We start from the raw sequence: 18,168 nt of genomic DNA on the forward strand, positions 1-18,168 counted from the left end.
CTTTGTTATTCCATGTATGGGGGTGTAGCCTGGTGTCGAGATCTTCTTAACGGCACAGAATAGCAGTTTCAACTTTTCCAAATCTAGTCTGACACCTCAGGAAATTAATTAAGGAGACTAAGTAGAAGTACCCATCGGAAACTTCTCTACACACAAAAAAAAAAAAAAAGACCGATTAAGAACCCATCAAAATTATGAGCAACAACAAAGGAGGAAGATGGTGTATAAACCTCTTACTCATGAGTGCCATACCTTCCTACCACAGAAGACACAAATACACATCCACGATCCTATAAGCATAGCACAAGATGGTCCTTAGCATATGCCCACATAAATTCCTTGCACAATAGTCCAGATCTTATCAGAATAAAGTTCCACTGTTGGCTGTAGCGCACATTTTGAGAGAGACTGCAAAGTAAACCGAACTGATAAGTTGGTATGCACACTCTAGGACTATGTGACTAGGGCACACAATACAAGCAAAGTCAGCAGTGTAGAAAAGATAGACTGAACATTATCCCCAACAATGTTGTAGTCTAAGCTCCACACATATGTTTCCCTGAGATGGCAGAACAATTTAGTAACAAACCAGAAATATGTAGTCAGCACTGTTTGAATTACTGTAGCAGAATAGGTCACACTTCCAGCGGATTTCAATTAATAGCTAGAGAATGATTTATTTTTGCCATGTTATGAACCTGTGTTTCTTCTCCTGAAAGATGGATGGTGCACGCTTCTTGCAGTATTCATAACTGGATCAATATGACACTTCTTAAACAAAACAAGATAGTGGAATAATTACTGTCAGAGAAAGAAACGTTCGTTTCCTACAAAATATCCTTCCATTGGCTAGGCAAAGAAATAGCACATGGAGAAAAAGTAGGAAGTTCTATGAAACATACCTTTCAAAAACACTCAAAAACATTAACCAATTACTAAAACTAATGCAATGCTGAACATTTCAAAAGGCAGCCAAAACTGGTCAACACAACAACTGCTCAATTATGAAAAAAAAAGCCTGGGCTCTTTTAGAAAATATAAATGGAACAGATGGAAAATAATACTCTTAAGTAAGAGTTCTTAGGTTGTGTGCGGAAACAGCAGCTCAATTGACTTAAAAAATAAAAGAATGTTGTTCTTAACCTAGAATAGGAATGATATGAAGAAGAAAGTACAAAGAATCAGAGAAAGGTGAAGTGTTCAGGGACACTTTTGAAACACTAGAAGTAAAGAAGATTTAGATGAGCAGCGTGGGCTGGGAATTTAATAAGCAGCTCAGTTTAAGGTGTTCAAAAATAAATAGCCCACAACACTTCCCTGAAGGCAATGGATATTAAGAACGCAGACTTATAAACGTTGTACAACGGAGAGCCATAACCATATTGTGCACATTGTTGGGCAACGGGATTAGGATTTAACATTTAATTTTCAAGACATCTCATAGTTCCCGAGGCACTACACACCAGGAAAACTGCACTGTTTGAAGCCATTAATCTATTAAAGATAAACCTCATTCAATTTACAAATTATAATAGCAAATGATGTCACTATCCAGATTTTCTTTTCTCTAATGCTCAGGTGAATTATGACCAAGTAATTTTGCCAAAGCATTAGCACAACACCATCTTCTCTGATGCTTTGATGGTTCAGTTAATCCTCCCACTTGCGTGCTTGTAAAGGCGAGAGTCAAGAACTCATCCCTGAAGATCTTTTACAGATAGCTTCAATCCAGCTCAGTTTTCTCAGTTGCTGTACTTTCCTATGTTTCGCCAACGGCAAACAATCATACAAAATGCAACAAATTCAGACACTGGGCCTCTGGTCATAGCAAATGATGGTGAACTATTGGTCCACTGTTAACCAAGGGCCAAAGCGTTTGCTGTCAACAGCACGCAACTCAAGCCCAACAGAACCTGTACCTCATGCATTCAAAGACAGACACGGGCAACACCCTCAATTCCACACAGGACAAACAGAACACCAAAAAGTACAAAACAAGGATTTTTTTTTATAGTCTCAAAAAACAAAATGAGCAGCTCATTTTTCTTTACTTCTCCCTATGCAAGAATGCCGACCAATATATAGGAATCGGAGGTATCCCCCGTAGTCAGCACCTTCTTCAAACTGTAGGGAAGAATCCGATACTAGGAGCAAACGCACAGGAGGAGGGGAGTAGGAGAGCACTGACATACTGCATTCAGAACAATAAAACCTTAAAAAAATGGAGGGGAGGAAGGGAGTAAAGCAAGGGTAATGCAAAGAACATCTCCGCACTCCTTTAAAAACAGAAGGCTTGGTTTTTCGGCAGCATGCTCTAGATTGCCAACATACTCCCTCCCTTCTCCACATAACAAATCCCCCAAAAACCACTGCGGGCCAGCCGAAGCTTTCAGTTCATTCCCAACTCAAAATTTCAGTTCATCCCCAACTCAAAAATTCCCATAGCCTGTTCCACCTCAGGCTGGCCACTTGGTGCAGAGTCACTGCCAGGCGGCTACAACGGATGTGCTTTTCACTACCGCATATGCGCTGGGACTGGCCCTCCAATCAGTTCATACTCCACAAAATATCCTGCTGCACTTTAGAGTCAGTTTTTCCTTTTTCTCCAAGCACACTTGCTTTAAATTTTCTTTTCATTGGCCCTGCTTGACTTCAAGCTCCAACTGCTTCACTCCTGGCTGCCAAACTTGACACTACTGGTTCCCCCCAAGCGACTGGCATGGGATTCTTTTTTGGTTCTGTTTTGGTTAACAAGGAACCATTGCTTGTAGTTAGGGATTCAACTCAGGTCAAGGAGGACCTTGCTGATGCTGTAACAGAGTTCAATATGTCCCGGGCACAGTTTATCCCCCCCTCCCCTTTGCTCCCAAAGTCACTAGGTGCCATGAACAGAGTCTGGGTGTCAGAGAAACAGTCTCAGTAAAAGTGGCCCAGTTCGCACTGTGGGACTGGTGATCAAAGACAAAGCAGCAGCATCACAGCCTGCTCCCGGAGAACATGGAATCATGGCAACTGCAGGCCCTTATGACTGCTTCAGCCTCTTGCGTGGGGGTCCGAGGAAGGGACACTGTGCAGACGCCAATGAACGGTAGGCTTCCGCCACTAGGTGAGGGTGCGAAAGAACCATGGACTTCCAGCCAGAGGTTTCCATGACATCTGAAGCGTGGCTAGGAAGAGAGGACATGGGTTAGTAAAACAAGAGGAAGGGATAAGGAGCATTTTAGTAAATAATGTCAAATGAATGATCTCAAATCAACACCAACCAAAATCATTTCTTTTGCTATTCAAAGCACAAACACAGGCATCTTTCCCTCATATAAAGACAATCTACCCATGATCTTTATCATCAATGGTGTATATACTTACATCACCCAACATATGTTGTCCTTGAATATTAATTCAGTGGAAAAAAATAGGTACTAAGCCAAACTACCTTCTTCAAGTTACCTTCTTGGAGCTTTTCGGACTAATGATTCCATCACTGATCTCAAACCACATCAACTCAACTGCACAAAAGAACATAATGTGCAAAAAAAAAATCAGCTTGACAAAGGAATATGATTTATTTGAGGGTTTGTTAAGCCGTATGTGACTAATCTGGTCACACGCCACAGACATTTCCAACCAATCAGTCCTAGGCTTTCACATTTTTGCTAAACGTGAAACTATCTCATGAACCAGGGAGTTTCTACAATGAATTGGCTATGATGGTAAAGAATCTAACAAGCAGATCCACTCTCTGGTAGAAAATTAGTAGAGTACCAGTACCAGATTCAAGAGCAAGGGCTTAGTGAGTAACTTGCGTCAAGAATCAACATCCAAAAGGCCTACACAAATCACAGAGTAACCTAAAATGGTCCCACAAGTAAAAAAAAAAAAAAAAACTATAAGAATATTTTACAGGTCACAACAGTACTGGCAAACAGAAGCATATCGTTTTATAATCTAAAAAGTATAACATTTCCTCCCTATGTGTTTACATCTCAACTCAATACTTTTTGCAGAAGCAAGATGTTTCACCCTTGGTTCATCAATAGACAATTATGGACATTGCATTCCATAATAATAAGAGCTCAATTAATGGCTCACTCAAGTCAACGTGCATTAAGAGCTTCTGAATGTTCATTTTCCCCTTCAACTCGGAGCAAAGGCCAAACCACAATAAATTATTTGCTGCACATATACCCACTACAATGCCTGCATTTTCCAACTCAATCTCCCTCTGCTAAACAAGTCTTCAGGTGAGGCAGGTGCGCTTAAAGAATATCTGCATTTCAAAGAGCTTTCCATTCTTTCTTGAGTTTCTATCTTCCACTGTGTAAGTCCTTCATTTCAGGATTACAGTACACATATACATTTCCAGCTATCAAAACAGAGAAGGGCAGGTCTCTCTCTAACCCCACTAATAATCCTCTTGGCCCCTCAACTGAATTTCAAACCATTTAATAGTTGCCTTGCAACTTAGCCCCACCTCCCCCCGTCAGTCAGCTCCACCAATAACAGTACAAGCCTCATCCTCTCGGCTAGACTAACATTCTTAATTCAACCCTCCCTTAATGTGATAGTTTTTTTTTAAAAACCTTTTTTAGGATCTCTCGGACCATACAGAGCTCACCCTTTGGTTTGGTTATTCTCACCGCTGTACTTGCTTCTAACTATACAGATATGCCAAGTAAAACTCCTACCCATTCAGTCCCACAACAAATTGTTCAAGGCTTTTTATCATGGCCAGTATCTCACCCCTTCAATTGTCCTCTTCCTCTCAAACAATAAATGACTTCATCACTTACACAGATTCCCTTGTACACATTCCCTAAAGTAACTCACTAGTTGATGAAGTCCACAGCCTGGGTTTTCAGCTGGTCGGCACTATGCAAGTCAGCAAGGATGAGGATCTCCGCTGCATTGTCCACAGAGAGGTTACTGCATAAGGCATCCTCACACATAACCTTTAAACGCTCCAGTGCATACTGTAAATCAAGAAGACAAAATTACAAAGACAGCTTTTTTGAGAAGCAATAACAGTTGAGCAATTGCACTTCGCTCACAAATATTTCTGCAATTGGACTACGTATCACCAGGCTATGCCTGACAAGTGAGTCTTCTGAATTGGAATATTAAAATACATAAAGTGACATAACAGCATCTCTCCTATAAACGGTCTTAGCAGGAGTTCTCCAGCTAAAGGACGGGAAGGGACACAGACACGGGTGGGAGGCACACAAAAGGGGACGGGGACACAGACAGACTCAGGGGAGGAAACAGATAACAGGTGTGCATAGTGGGGCCAAAGGTTGATAGAGACATACAAGTCAGAAAAACAGACAAGGAAGTGGGAAATCGACAAGGAGACAAGACAGACGAGGAAGGGGTGAGATCAACAGGGAGACAGAGGAGAAGGTTAAGCGAAACTAGTGGAGAGACAAGTAGGGGCAGAGGCAGATAATGAGGGACAAATAAAATGGGGGGTAGAGACAAAAGAAGATGAGGGGAGCAGATATATATTACATCTGTTTCGGGCTGTTAGACACAAGGAACAGCCTTATATCAGAATCCTGTTTCAATGCAACATCTTGTGGGTGCAATGTAATCACCCACAAGAAACCAATTACTTACCTGTAATAGTGGTTTTGCAACTTACCGCTCTTCGTGATTCACATGGTGTGCATAATGCTGCCATCTAGGGCTGGGTTTTGAAATCCAAAAATGTTTGCCTACTCTTGGTGGGTGTCAGCAAAGGCAGAGCATAGAGTTGACCATAAGAGCATAATACCAAGTTACATTTCCACCATTTTAGATTTTTTCTTTTACTATTCCTCCACTACCCTCCTTGCTGGGGATTATGAGAGGGTCTAAGGTGAGTAGTCAAGAGCTTCAAACTTTTCAAAACACTTAATACAGCTAAGTGAACGGTTTCTTCGTGGTCATGAATTCTCTTACGTTCACATAATGTGTGCAGATTACACAGCTGATTTACCTCCCTGGGGGACAGGGTATGGAGAGGGAGAAAGATAATAATGAATGTTTTAGTACCAACTTTCTCACTGCTACCTATGAGTGTGATTCCAAGCTGATGCAGTAGTAGCTTGCTAAAGTGTGCTGAGAAGACAATGTAGCTACTGAACAGATGTCCTGTAGTAAAATGTTTACCCTGAAAGCTAGTATGGAGTCTCTTTCCCAAGTGGAATGTCCTTTTAGGTTTAGCTTCTAATGTCTTCTCAGCCATTAAATAGCAGTGCTTGGTTTGCACTATCCACCTTGCAATCTTGTTCCTAGTCACCGTTGTGCCCATGTCCAAGGTCCAATGACTTATGAAAAACTGCGAGGTTTTTCTAATGCACTATCGTCTGCATGTAGTACATAACTTCTCCCCTTACATCTAAGGTATTTAATACTCTCGCTGCTGAGTTAGATGGCTTCTGAAAGAAGCCGGTAGGGTTATGGCCTGATTGCTATGGAATAGAAACACTACCTTGGGCAGGAATTTAAGGTGTGTCCACGTTACAAACTTGTACATGGGTACGGTAAAATATGGCTCTTATACTGTGAGCACCTGCAAGTCAATCACTCTCCTCAAGGATGATCTCTATAGGGAAAGCTGATTTAAGTAACATATTTCAGTGATATTTTATGCAACAGCTTCAATGCCGCCACCCACCCCCAGTAAACATTTTAATGTATTGGATTATAAACATCTTTTTTTGTGTGCAATATTTTTTTATATAAGCTGTAATTGCAGGCAAATGCAATCTTTGAGAGCCCTGATTTAGCTTGCATTCTACCTGATGAGTGAAGGTACCTTCATTATCACTATTTCATCATACATATGTTCTTAGAGCTTATTTCTGTCGAACCAAAATAGGTATATTTTTCCACGTTAGGGTCTAAAACAAGTGGAAGGCTTACTATGATGGCTAGAGTTTTTTTTTCTGCCAGGTGCAAGTGACCGAATTCTGCTATTCTATGAACCACAGCATCAAGCTGCAGCTCCACTGGGTTTGAGTGGACTACTCTTCTAACCGGCACTGTGAGAGTATACTTGTGTATTGGTATCTTGACACAGATTTCTCGTGACATTTGAGTTGCATAAGATAAATTCTCATTGACCGTGCTTTCCTGACAGTCCATGGTTGGTAGTGGCAAGAGGCGGAGGACTGGCATTTAGCATTTACGAATGTTTCAAACCGATCTATTTGTGGTAATCCCCATTGATAGAATGTGTTTTCTAGGAACTGTCAGTATTCTATATTCCTATTTGTGGAAGCTATTGGTATGCTTAACTTATCTGCACAAGTGTTTTCTACTACTGGTACGTGGTTTGCCACCGAAGGTGTGTTTCTTTTGATGGCCACCTAGAGGTAGTATGTGCTAGCTGAGAAAGTAGAAAGAAAATTGTTCCCACCTTCTTGTTCAGCTAAAACTTCAGTCTTCTTGTCTGTTAGGATTTTAACTCTCTTGCCAGATAATCACTGTCCTTTCCAAGTAAATTATGTGTCTGGTTGCTTTCTGAACAGACCACAGGCCTCTTACTGTCAGCTGCTTAATGTTTACCTCTCAGTCCATGTTAGTTATGATACGTTTTATGCAACAGTTTCAGTGCCGCTCCACCGAAGTAAACCTTTTAATGAGTTATAGTCTGCAACTGGGGTGTATTAAACAGTGTACCTTTCAACATGTCTACTGTTTTAACTACTTGCTGACATTGCCTGCTACAATCAGGTGGATGGAAGTGGCTATCATCTGCAACAGTTTCATAACCATCCTCATAATCCAAGAATTCTGGTAAGACGAGCTTGATCCAGCAGTGCCAACACTATTCAAAGTAAGGCAGTTCACTGCCTTAACTATGTCTATTTCAGCCCTATGAAATTTTTCTTTGGCTGTTGAATTGGGGCAGACTCAAGTTTACAGAGAACCCTACTTGGTGTGTAAGTGTCACAACCGTCTGAATGATTGATTGGTATTGCTTAAATGTGTTCATCTTTACTAGTAAATCATCCAGGCAGGGATACACAAGAAAGGTTTGTCTTTTGTGATGCGCTGCTACCACTGCTTGAGTTTTGGTAATTTCATTGGCACATACTTTATGCAGAAAGGTAAAAATTGAACTGGTTATTTAGCACCACCATCACAAGCCTGAGATGTTTTCAGGGATCAGTGTGTTTCAGGGATTTAAAAGTAGGTTTTCTTAAAAACTACAGTAGTAGTAGTACAGTAGTTTATCCCTATTATCTATTAAGGGTATAACTTCCTTGAGCGCAGTCATCTGCAACTTGCTAGTTTTGATAAATGTATTCACAAACTTAGATCCAGGCTTGATCTTAAAGTCAGATCTCGCTTTGGGGCCAGAAAATAGACTCTTTGTCTTTCTTCTCTAGGGCACTTCTACTGCAGCGGTTTGTAACAGTAACTGAATTTCTGTTTGTAGATCTTGCAAATGGTCATTCGTCTATATTTATTTTGGAGGTATTGTAGGCACTATTGTTAGAAACACTACACAAGACCCATGTCCTACCAAGCTTAGCAGCCACATGTTTGTTGCAATAGCCTTCCAGGTGCTTAGGTACTCCCTTATTCTACCAACTGCAGGTGTTGTATGCTTGGGAGTGGAATGTCTAAGGATTCACTTGGAAGATGAGGCTGCCAGTGACTTTCCCTCTCCATGCACGCCTTCTTTAACAGGTGCCCGAGACAAGTTGTCTGCTAGCTGTGCCAAGGGAATCCAAAGAAGATTTGATATTCCTGTCTTAATCTATCACTGCCTGGGCGCTTTTTTGATATTTCTTAGGTAAGTGGAACAAAGTCTTTTATGTCTTCTCAATCCTGGCCTGCATACCCACTGAATAAAGAATTGGAGGTTGTGAAACACTGATGTTACAGCTCTCCTCAGCTTCATTTCAACTGCCTCCACCTGATGTCCTTACCGATGGCCCCCATAAAGGCTGATAACACTACCATCTCTCTAGCCACTGAGTCTGGTTTAAAGTGTGACTGTATGTTCTCTGGATACTGAGATTATGGCTTCTATTTATCTATTCTGGGCGCAACTGCTTTAGATGTAAAATGGGTAAGAACTGGTTCTTTTTACAGACCGGACTTAAGGACTCTAAAAGAAAGCAAGTGGCTTCCCCCTCTAATTCCAACTGGACCCCAAAACAATGTGCAGCCCTATTGACTAGTGCATGGTACATGTGTCTGTAGTCCAGAGAGGATGGTCTTGAGGATAAATATGCATCTCCTCCTATGAAGAGTTATTCTTACAGTGTAGTTTACTAATGTGTTTCAGAATCGAAGCCCTCTATCACAGGGTGTGTCCAATATTCTTCAACTCACATCTTGGTGTCCTGCTCGACTTCCTGTAGTGTGTTGTGCCTTGCGGCATTTCTAACTCCTGCCCTGAATTCTTCATCACTAAAGGTTCTACTGTCTTGTGGTTGACACAGGTTTCTTGAAAGACCTTTTCCTTTTAATGAGGTGTTCGACCTTGAACTCCTGTGCTCTTCCGGGTCGGAACAACTCTGTGGCAGATTTTGCCACCTTCAGGATTACAGTGGTTGGAGATTGCATCCAAAAGTCTTTTATGCAAGTACAGTAGGGCCCTTTCTCGATAGATCTCTGCCTTCCATCTCAACCGTCAACTGGAAAGGTTTTTCAGTTGGCACCTGGACCCAGAAACCTTAGCAACCAATGAGTTCCTTCAGGACTAGTCTTCGTTTCAGGCTTATGTCTTTCCTCCGTTCAGGATGATACTCAGGGTCTTGGCACAGATCAGTCGTCCGGGAGTCCAACTGATTCTAGTGAATCCTCCTTGGAGAGCTAGGGCTTGGTTCCTGGTGGTCCTGGAAATAAGCTGCACTGCCCCAATCCTGATCCCATATCAGTAGAACCTGCTTCTAGATCCCATGGCCTTCCTCATCCTCTGATCTTATCGGAACGCATCCCTTGTGGCCTGGAAAATTTCAGGGAGGGGTAGAGTCTCCCCGTCTTTTAAAGGAATCTAATGACTTAATCTCAAAAGCCTGGTCTTCCATTACCCACCACCGCTATACTTTTGAATCTTGTTTGTGCATACTCTAAACTGAGTCTTCTCTGGATGCATCATAGTGTGAATGGTTGTTCATCATTGGACGATCGACGGCGCTGGAGGCAGGGTGAGTTTATGTTAGTGTCTTCCACTGTACCTGAAAGGTGTTCTGACAACATGCCACTCGACCCACCAATGGTAATGATGCTGACGTTTTGTAATTAATTCCAAAGGCTAACGATTTTGAAGAGATTTTCTTAGTCAAAGCTACACCCTCAGAAGGGGTGTTTTCTTTTGTAATTCCATAGAATTGGAGGGCGTCTCCTCAGATGTTGACCACGGAGAGTATTCTGGATGAGAATGAATCTTTTATTTGGGCTTTCTTTGACGCTCTTGAGAAATCTTCAGATGCATTTCATGAGAAATTGGAATGTCACTTCTATGGTTTTTGAAGTCACAGTAAGTGCGCATCTCGATAACTGAGGGTTGTTGTAGAAAAGATGCAACAGATCTTAGATTCCTTAGACTGAGTCGGTATGTAATCAATACCCACAATCCTTGTGAGGGCCTTCAGAGTGAAATCTCCTTTTGCCACAGGTTCGAAGTGGTCTGAAAAGCATTTTTTTTTTTAAATAAAAAGAATATGACATAGTTTGTTCAGTCAGCATCAGTATTTCCTATAGGTGATGGATTTCCATCCCAACCCAGTACAGAAAAGCCTGAATAAGAAATAAGCCTACTTATGGGAAGGGGAGAGAACGGAGCACAGGGGAGTGCCTTCAACTACAACATGCGGCAGAAATCCAAGAGGTGGTGGACTCTGTAGGGAGTGTGGTACAAGGTGCTTTTTCCAGATTGGCTGAAGGTTGGGCCTGCTGTAATGACGTGAGAAGGCTATTTAAAGTGATAATTTTAAAATTTTGCAGGGTGTGTTTAGTATTTTACTGGTATCCTATGAGAATGTGGGAATACAGCTTGACAATCGGAAATGATGCAAGGATTTAAATTTGTGAAAGATCCAATTCTTGAGATTCGCTACAATTCTTTTACTAGACAAAGATGAAAGACAACATGTTGTGGGTCCATTTAAGTATGTTGCTTGGACACACTTACGTTAGCTTTGGTCCTGTTACCTAGTTCATTCAATGTATTCCTTTTTATTATTTTAGCATGGATTCACTTTAGCAGGGATGTTTTATTATGTCTTTTTTTTATCAGTTGCCTTTCCATGCAAGGATTAAGATTAGTTCCTACTGCACAACATTCTCATCATCTTGAGCTCTGCTCAAGACTGTATATGATAATCTACCAAGTATTGCCTGTCCAAGAGTACAAAGTCCATCTTATACAGAAAAGACACATCATCACTTTAAGCCAGTTCTTAGAAAACAACACGTCTTAATATTAAAACCTCACACTGGTACAATTAGGTTTGAGGGGACATTTTAGCCATCCATCATATGCTGTACCATGTTGTCGCAGCGTTGCTAAATTTGACCTTGTTGCTGCAACCACTTGTGTGGACTGCCAGCAGACCACAGGCAAAAAAAAACCTGCTTACTATTCAAGTATGGATACAGGGCTTCCTTTCATAGACTAGTATGGGCAGAGAAGGGCTATCACTACCACACTCATGTAAACACTAGAAGTATGGGTAGGGATTTAGATTCACTAACTAGTGTGACAGGATGCTGGGACTTTTTGTCTGTTTCACGTCGATGGTCACAATAATAATAGTACTGTGTTTCATTTTCCTAATAATCGCAGCTCATGCTTTTTTACATGGAATGCAGGTACTTCAATAAAATATATTAAAAACTCTCCTCTGTTTCTTGATTTGTCTTTGCATGCATGATACTGTGTGCAAATGAGAGAAAGGGGCAAGATCTGTTCCACCACGACTTCCCTGAGGGTTAGGCAGACAGCTGCCAGGTAGTGTGGGATTAACAGTCACCCACATGTGGTGGTGCTGCTGCCCAAAACCATCAGTCTTACCTAAGAGTAAGAGTCCTACGACATGGCGCCACCAATGTTGGTAAGGCACTAGCTTTACAGTTCTCCTGAGTATCTGTCTCATTACAGGTTAAAGGCAACCTCATCACCTTATCCGGAGACGTCTGTGGTATTAGCACAATATTCTCCTCAGCTAAATAGGCAGTACCTATAGTAGGCTGTAGGTTGTTCCAAGCTTGAACCTTAAAAAGGAGCTTGCCAAATTGGTGTCTCCATCTCTAACTAACCAATATGGCAGATCCTCAACGGGTAGCAATTGCAGGAAACATGAAAACCTCTCACACAACATTTATTAAAGCCTGGGCTCACTGCTGACGATAGGGAAGTTATGTTGCTGGTTGAGGCACACAATGCATACAAAACTGCCAGCAGTACATGGGAACTCTCATACGTTTTACAATTACACCACAGAAAACACACCTGCACAATACAGACCATATGCATATTTAGAAATACTATTACGTTATCAAGGTCACCAGAATTGGCTTGATGGCACCCTACCACACGTACCACAAAATGTTAGACTAGGTGCTTTGAGTAAGGAAGGACCCACTTGGCCAGAATTGGCCACATATACACCAGACCTTAATGCAAGAAACTTGCCAATAGCAGACTTACGCCATTTATATAATCATTTAGTAGAAACATATAGACCCTTAATACAATTCACAATGCAGACCTTAAACATCGCCCCAGCGAGGGTTCCTCCAGCGCAACGTGCAGTCAATAATGGGTAAGGTACCCACCAAACGTGAAGAAATTTTGTTTTGGCTAGCGCAACAAATATGCACCACATACGGGACCCCAAGACAAGCATAGAATTCTAACAATGTACTTACCCTTTGGGATGGTTCCCTCAATGGACAATTGTACGGCATGGATGTCACATGGACTCACATGGTACACCAACAGTTGCAAATCTTCCAGAAGTGTTAAAACAAAAATCGAGACAAATATAGGACAGCTCCAGCCCTGGACTTGGGGATGCAATTAATGGGCAATTTTGCCACAGCGTCCTCTAGTAAGTAATTTAAAAGAGGAGGCAGTAGCATTGGCTGTATGCCATTGGCTCCGGGACATTCAACAAGAACACAAGTAACCTAAGATTATCACCGAAACTTACAACAGTATAGGTCGGGATAGTCTGGGAGCCAGGCCAGATAAACCACAAATACAAGGCAAATCCAATAAAAATTCTACCAAACAAGCACAAGAGGGTTCTAAAAAAAGACACTGGGATAAACAAAAGCTTAATGAAAATGTAAAAGAAAAAAAAGGAGAACCTCCACGTTCGGAGACCTCTGAGAAATACTATAATCTTAGAAATAGGGAAACTTTAAAAGATCTTGATAGATACCAACATACTGACACTCTCCAAACTCGTTCCTTCCAGGACTCACCCGAAAAATGTAGTGAGGGAGGAGGACGGTCAGAACACCAAAATGAGTATGTGAAACCAAGAAAAAACTCAATACTCATCTGAAGTGCAATCAAAAATGGAAAAGAAACCTACTCAACAAAAAGCCCAATTCATAAAGAAAAAGATTTCGGCAATTTCAGTGAAACATGCCACATTTATATTGAGAACTCGGCTGAAGAACAGGATGTGGCCAGTGACTCTGCAAGACAGCGTAGCAGACCACCAGAATCTTCAAGAGCCCCTGCCTGTACCAGCAAGTTTTTCTTGAAGTCCTGGCAGAAAAAGATTAGCCACCTGAATTTATCTGTAACCACCCAGAAGGGGAAGATGTCATTTTGCCTTCTTTCTCAGTCCCTGTTCCAGATGCAGCAAAAGAAGCCTACGCCACAGATTGGGCATTGGCGCAAGCTCCTTGTGCTGTACCGCAACCACGTGGGGTGGGATAGGAAATCTCCTTACTATGATATACCAATTAGATCAACTCCTAAGATCCAGCCCGGTTAAACATGAGGCTAAGGCACCAGTGAAAGAAATACTCTCACAACTTGAGAACCAGGGATTAACTGAACCTTGTGAATCACCAATGAATAACCCTTTACCTAGATGTGCTGCTTCCCTACTCTACCAACGTTGGAGGGCGTCGTAAGAAAGGCGCCCCATGGTTCTCTTCCTATCTTCATCACCTAAAAAGAGAATGCAGGAGACCGGAAAGGAGATGGCATAAATCCTATGATGACTCCTTAAAACAGGAATACAGCAGAGCTATCAGGTCTTTCCATTTGGAAATTAACTCGGCCCAAGCTATTTATTATGCCTCTAGAATTGAGCAGACATCGAACTCCCCTAAAGAGATTTTTCAGGTACTTAAAGAAATTGTTCAGCCATGCCCTTACTCTGATCTTATGGACGCCTCCCAAGAACACAGCAACAATCTTGCACGGTTTTTCCAACAAAAAATATTAGACATTTATTTGACCTTTCCGGCAACAGTCGCTCAAGTCTTCTAAGTTGATAGGTAAACAGACTTTATGCCCTATTCTCCTCCTGGAATCTTCCCCCCCTCTCCGAAGACTCTGTCAAGAAATCGCTTGCTACTCTTAAGTCAGGCTTTCCCCTTGATCCAGCTCCCCCTCATGTGCAGGCATTAAGTGGCCCTGTCATTGAACCGGTTATTACCAACCTCCTGAATTCTTTGTTGCCCATGAGTACATTTCTGGAACAGTGGAAACCTGCCATTGTCAAACCCCTGTTGCAAAAGCCTAGCCTAGACTCCACCCTGCTTAGTAATTACAGTCCTATCTCTCTGTTGCCTGCTTTATCCAAAATAATTGGAAAGCATGTTAATTCTCAATTATCTTGCTTCCTGGAAGATAACAATATCCTTCATTCCACACAGATGGGCTTCAGGCCCCTCCACAGCACAGAATCAGCTCCGATTGCAGTCACAGAAGAGGCTAGAAAGCGTCTTGTCCAGTGTATTGTAACGGCGATCATTTTGCTAAATCTTACTGCTGCTTTTGACATTGTGGATTCTGACATATTACTTTGAAGAATAAGAGGTCGGAATCTCGGGTGTGACCGTGGCATGGCTCTCCTCTTTTCTGGAGGGGAGATCGTTTCAGGTCCTCAACCGGTCTTTCCTCTCTGACCGTCTCAAGAGCAGTTGTGGAGTGCCGCAGGGATCCTCTCTTAGTCCCACGTTATTCAACATGCATATATTACCTTTGGCAGAGATTGTCAAGCCGTTTGGGCTTTCTCTGGTGTTGTATGCTGACGACACTCAGTTGGTAGTCTCATTAACCACAAACACCAGGACCAACTGTTCATCACCCGCTCCCTGCCTTCAAGTCCTTCCATTTGTCGCCAAAAGACTTATCCTCCAGGCCCTTTTCATCTTGCGCTTAGATTATGGTAATGCTTTGTGCATTGGATCCCCCACATATGTGATCAGAAAGCTAAAGGTGGTGCAGAATGCCTCGGCCCGTTTGCTTCTAAATATACTGAGGCACGAATCAGCCAAATTAGCTATTTCCGCACTCCACTGGCTCCCAGTTCAACATCACCTTATGCTGTGTTCACAGAGCCCTGTATAATAGAGGTCCTTCCCTGCTTAGGACATTAGCTTTCTTATACATACCTGCTAGACAGCTTAGGTCCTCGACAGCTGCCCTAGCTCTTATCCCTACAGTAAAGAAGTCTAGATGGTGTGGAAGCTCTCTGGCTTACTGTTGGGCCAAGCTATGGAATTCCTTACCTCTCAGCCTTTGTCTTACTAGCAACTAACTTTCCTTCCGGAAAGCACTAAAAACTTGGCTATTCAGAGCATAACCTCTCAGTCTACTTCTCAGAGTTTTGCTTTCAGCGCTGGGAGACCTACGGCTAGCCATGCGCTCTATAAAAAAAAACACATAACATGACCCTTTCTTTCCCATAGCTAAGCAAGACTGTTCCTATAGAATAGTATTAGATTACGGACATCTAAGCAGTCATACAGGTACATTTTAAATACAAAATGCACATAGCACAGCACTTATTACCAATTTAGTGCATAAAAAATACAAAACAACATTTCCAACTGTTTTCCTGCTAAAATCAAGCGCTGGAAAGTAGGGTTTTGAGTGCCATCAGTACACTTGGCTTTCAGAGGAAATGTTGCTGTCTCCCTCAAGGCTATAGGAACAGTCCAGGACAGCTCTCAGTCTGTATAACATCAATATTAAATGATATTGACCCTGAGGCGTGGTCTTATGCCAATGACATCTACCTCAGTTGAGGAACTCAACACACACACACACACTTGGGCCTGAGTGGATCACATTGTTCTGGGATCTGCCGCACAGAGCTACAAATTCAATTTTAAGAAAACAAAAATTCATTTTCTTAGTGTCCTATGCCTGGGATACAAATAATCAGATGAGAGAAAGTGCCTGGTACTCCACTTTCTAGAAACATGTTTGCAATTACAGCCTCCAAATACCATCAAAACGGTAGTCATTACTGGGCTTTTTTTTTTTTTTTTTTTTTAAATGTAAACTTTGGCCGAACATACATTTCAGAATATGCGCAACACATAAAACCTCTATGACTTAACATGCCCAGATTTCTCAAGCAAACATTGGACACCTAAATATACACTTATCCTCAGAGCATTACAACTAGACATGCTTGAAGCTAAACACTTACACATGTGGCAACAAAACAAACTAGGTCATCAGGGTAATTCCTGGTGCCATCAGGTTCACCTATGTAACATTCAATGAAGACGACGCCGTACCCATAGCATACAAATCACATTTGTATTCCAACGCTGAACAGCGTTTTGAACCCACAAAAAAATGCTGACTGCTGCCCTGATGGCCGCCATAAAGGAGAGACCTCTTGCCCAGGGAAAACACATTGTTGTTACCCCAAAGCCAACGTACCAAACGCAAAACCACCACATCCATAGTGGATTCAATGGACAATGTTTCTGACCGCCACTTACTATTATGTTTTTGATTCAAAACTGCAGACCAAAGAATATCTCCAATATGAACTTGAATACCCCATGTCCACTACCATCTTGCCTCTTGAACAATATCGGGTCATCATTTATACAGATGGCTCAGCCCAACCAGCTGTGGGCACCAAACACCTATACTCCACTGCTTGCGCAGCCATTAGTGGGGTTACGAGGGATGGTAAATTCCTCCCTCAACATACCTGAACGGGACTGCATGGCACAACTTACAGAACTCAAGGCTCTAATCCTGCCACTGGAACACACAGATCTTATACTTTCCACATTGTGTATCATTCGTACTACTGTGTCCGTTCCTTCGAAGGATACTTACACTATTGGCGCATAAACGGTTTCAGAGTTTCAAAAGGGAACACCATGACACAAATTCTTGTGGGGGTAGAGTAGCAGAGCTTAAAGACAAGCTATCAAAGGCACATGTAGTAAATACATTGGGTCATCAACGTGCTGGAATACATGTTGTAGGAAACACGCTGACTGATTAAGTAGCCAAATATGCAGTAGCTATGGCTTTTGTTGCTGCGATTATTTGTTCGTATCCTATACTCGTTTACATGGCTCCGCTTGCAAACATCGTCCGATCTCATGACGTCAACATTATCTCATATGCCAATGACACCCAGCTGATCCTCTCCCTCACCAAGGACCACACCACTGCCAAGACCAACCTCCATGAAGAAAAGAAGGCCATCGCCGAATGGATGAAGAACAGCTGCCTGAAACTTAACTCTGACAAGACTGAGGTCCTCATCCTCGGCTTCACCCCCTCTGCCTGGGACGACTCCTGGTGGCCTGCCACACTGGGAACCACACCAACATCCACCGACCATGCACGCAACCTGGGGTTCATCCTGGACTCATCGCTATCAATGACCCAGCAAGTCAACGTCTTCTGTTCCTCCTGCTTCAAGACCCTCTGCTTGCTTCAGAAGATCTACAAATGGATCCCCACCGGTCACCCAAGCCCTCGTGAGCAGCAAACTGGACTACGGCAATGCCCTCTACGCAGGAACCATGGCCAAGCTCCAGAAAAGACTGGAACGCATACAGAACGCCTCTGCACGCCTTATGCTGGACATTTTCTGCCACAGCCACATCACAGCCCACCTGCACTGGCTCCCCATCAACAAGTGAATCCCATTCAAGCTCCTCACCCACGCTCACAAAGCACTGCAAAACACCGGACCAGAA

The 18,168-nt window shown here is 42.4% G+C and overlaps 1 protein-coding gene across 4 annotated transcripts in view; it reads right to left on the minus strand.

The window, feature by feature from the left end:
- Positions 1–1,988: 1,988 nt before the first annotated feature.
- The window catches only part of SPOP (speckle type BTB/POZ protein), a 180,059-nt gene continuing 163,879 nt past the window's right edge, over positions 1,989–18,168 (minus strand). For all 4 annotated transcript variants that reach the window (XM_069237796.1, XM_069237799.1, XM_069237798.1 and 1 more), the window contains 2 exons: positions 4,828–4,970; positions 1,989–3,167 (listed from right to left, as the gene is read on the minus strand). In XM_069237796.1, the coding sequence (XP_069093897.1) occupies positions 3,023–3,167; positions 4,828–4,970 (288 nt within the window). In that variant the 3' untranslated portion in view covers positions 1,989–3,022. The remainder of the gene's footprint in view (positions 3,168–4,827; positions 4,971–18,168) is intronic.

Source organism: Pleurodeles waltl, chromosome 6 (genome assembly GCF_031143425.1).
Source record: "Pleurodeles waltl isolate 20211129_DDA chromosome 6, aPleWal1.hap1.20221129, whole genome shotgun sequence".
Classification (NCBI taxonomy): Eukaryota; Metazoa; Chordata; class Amphibia; order Caudata; family Salamandridae; genus Pleurodeles; species Pleurodeles waltl.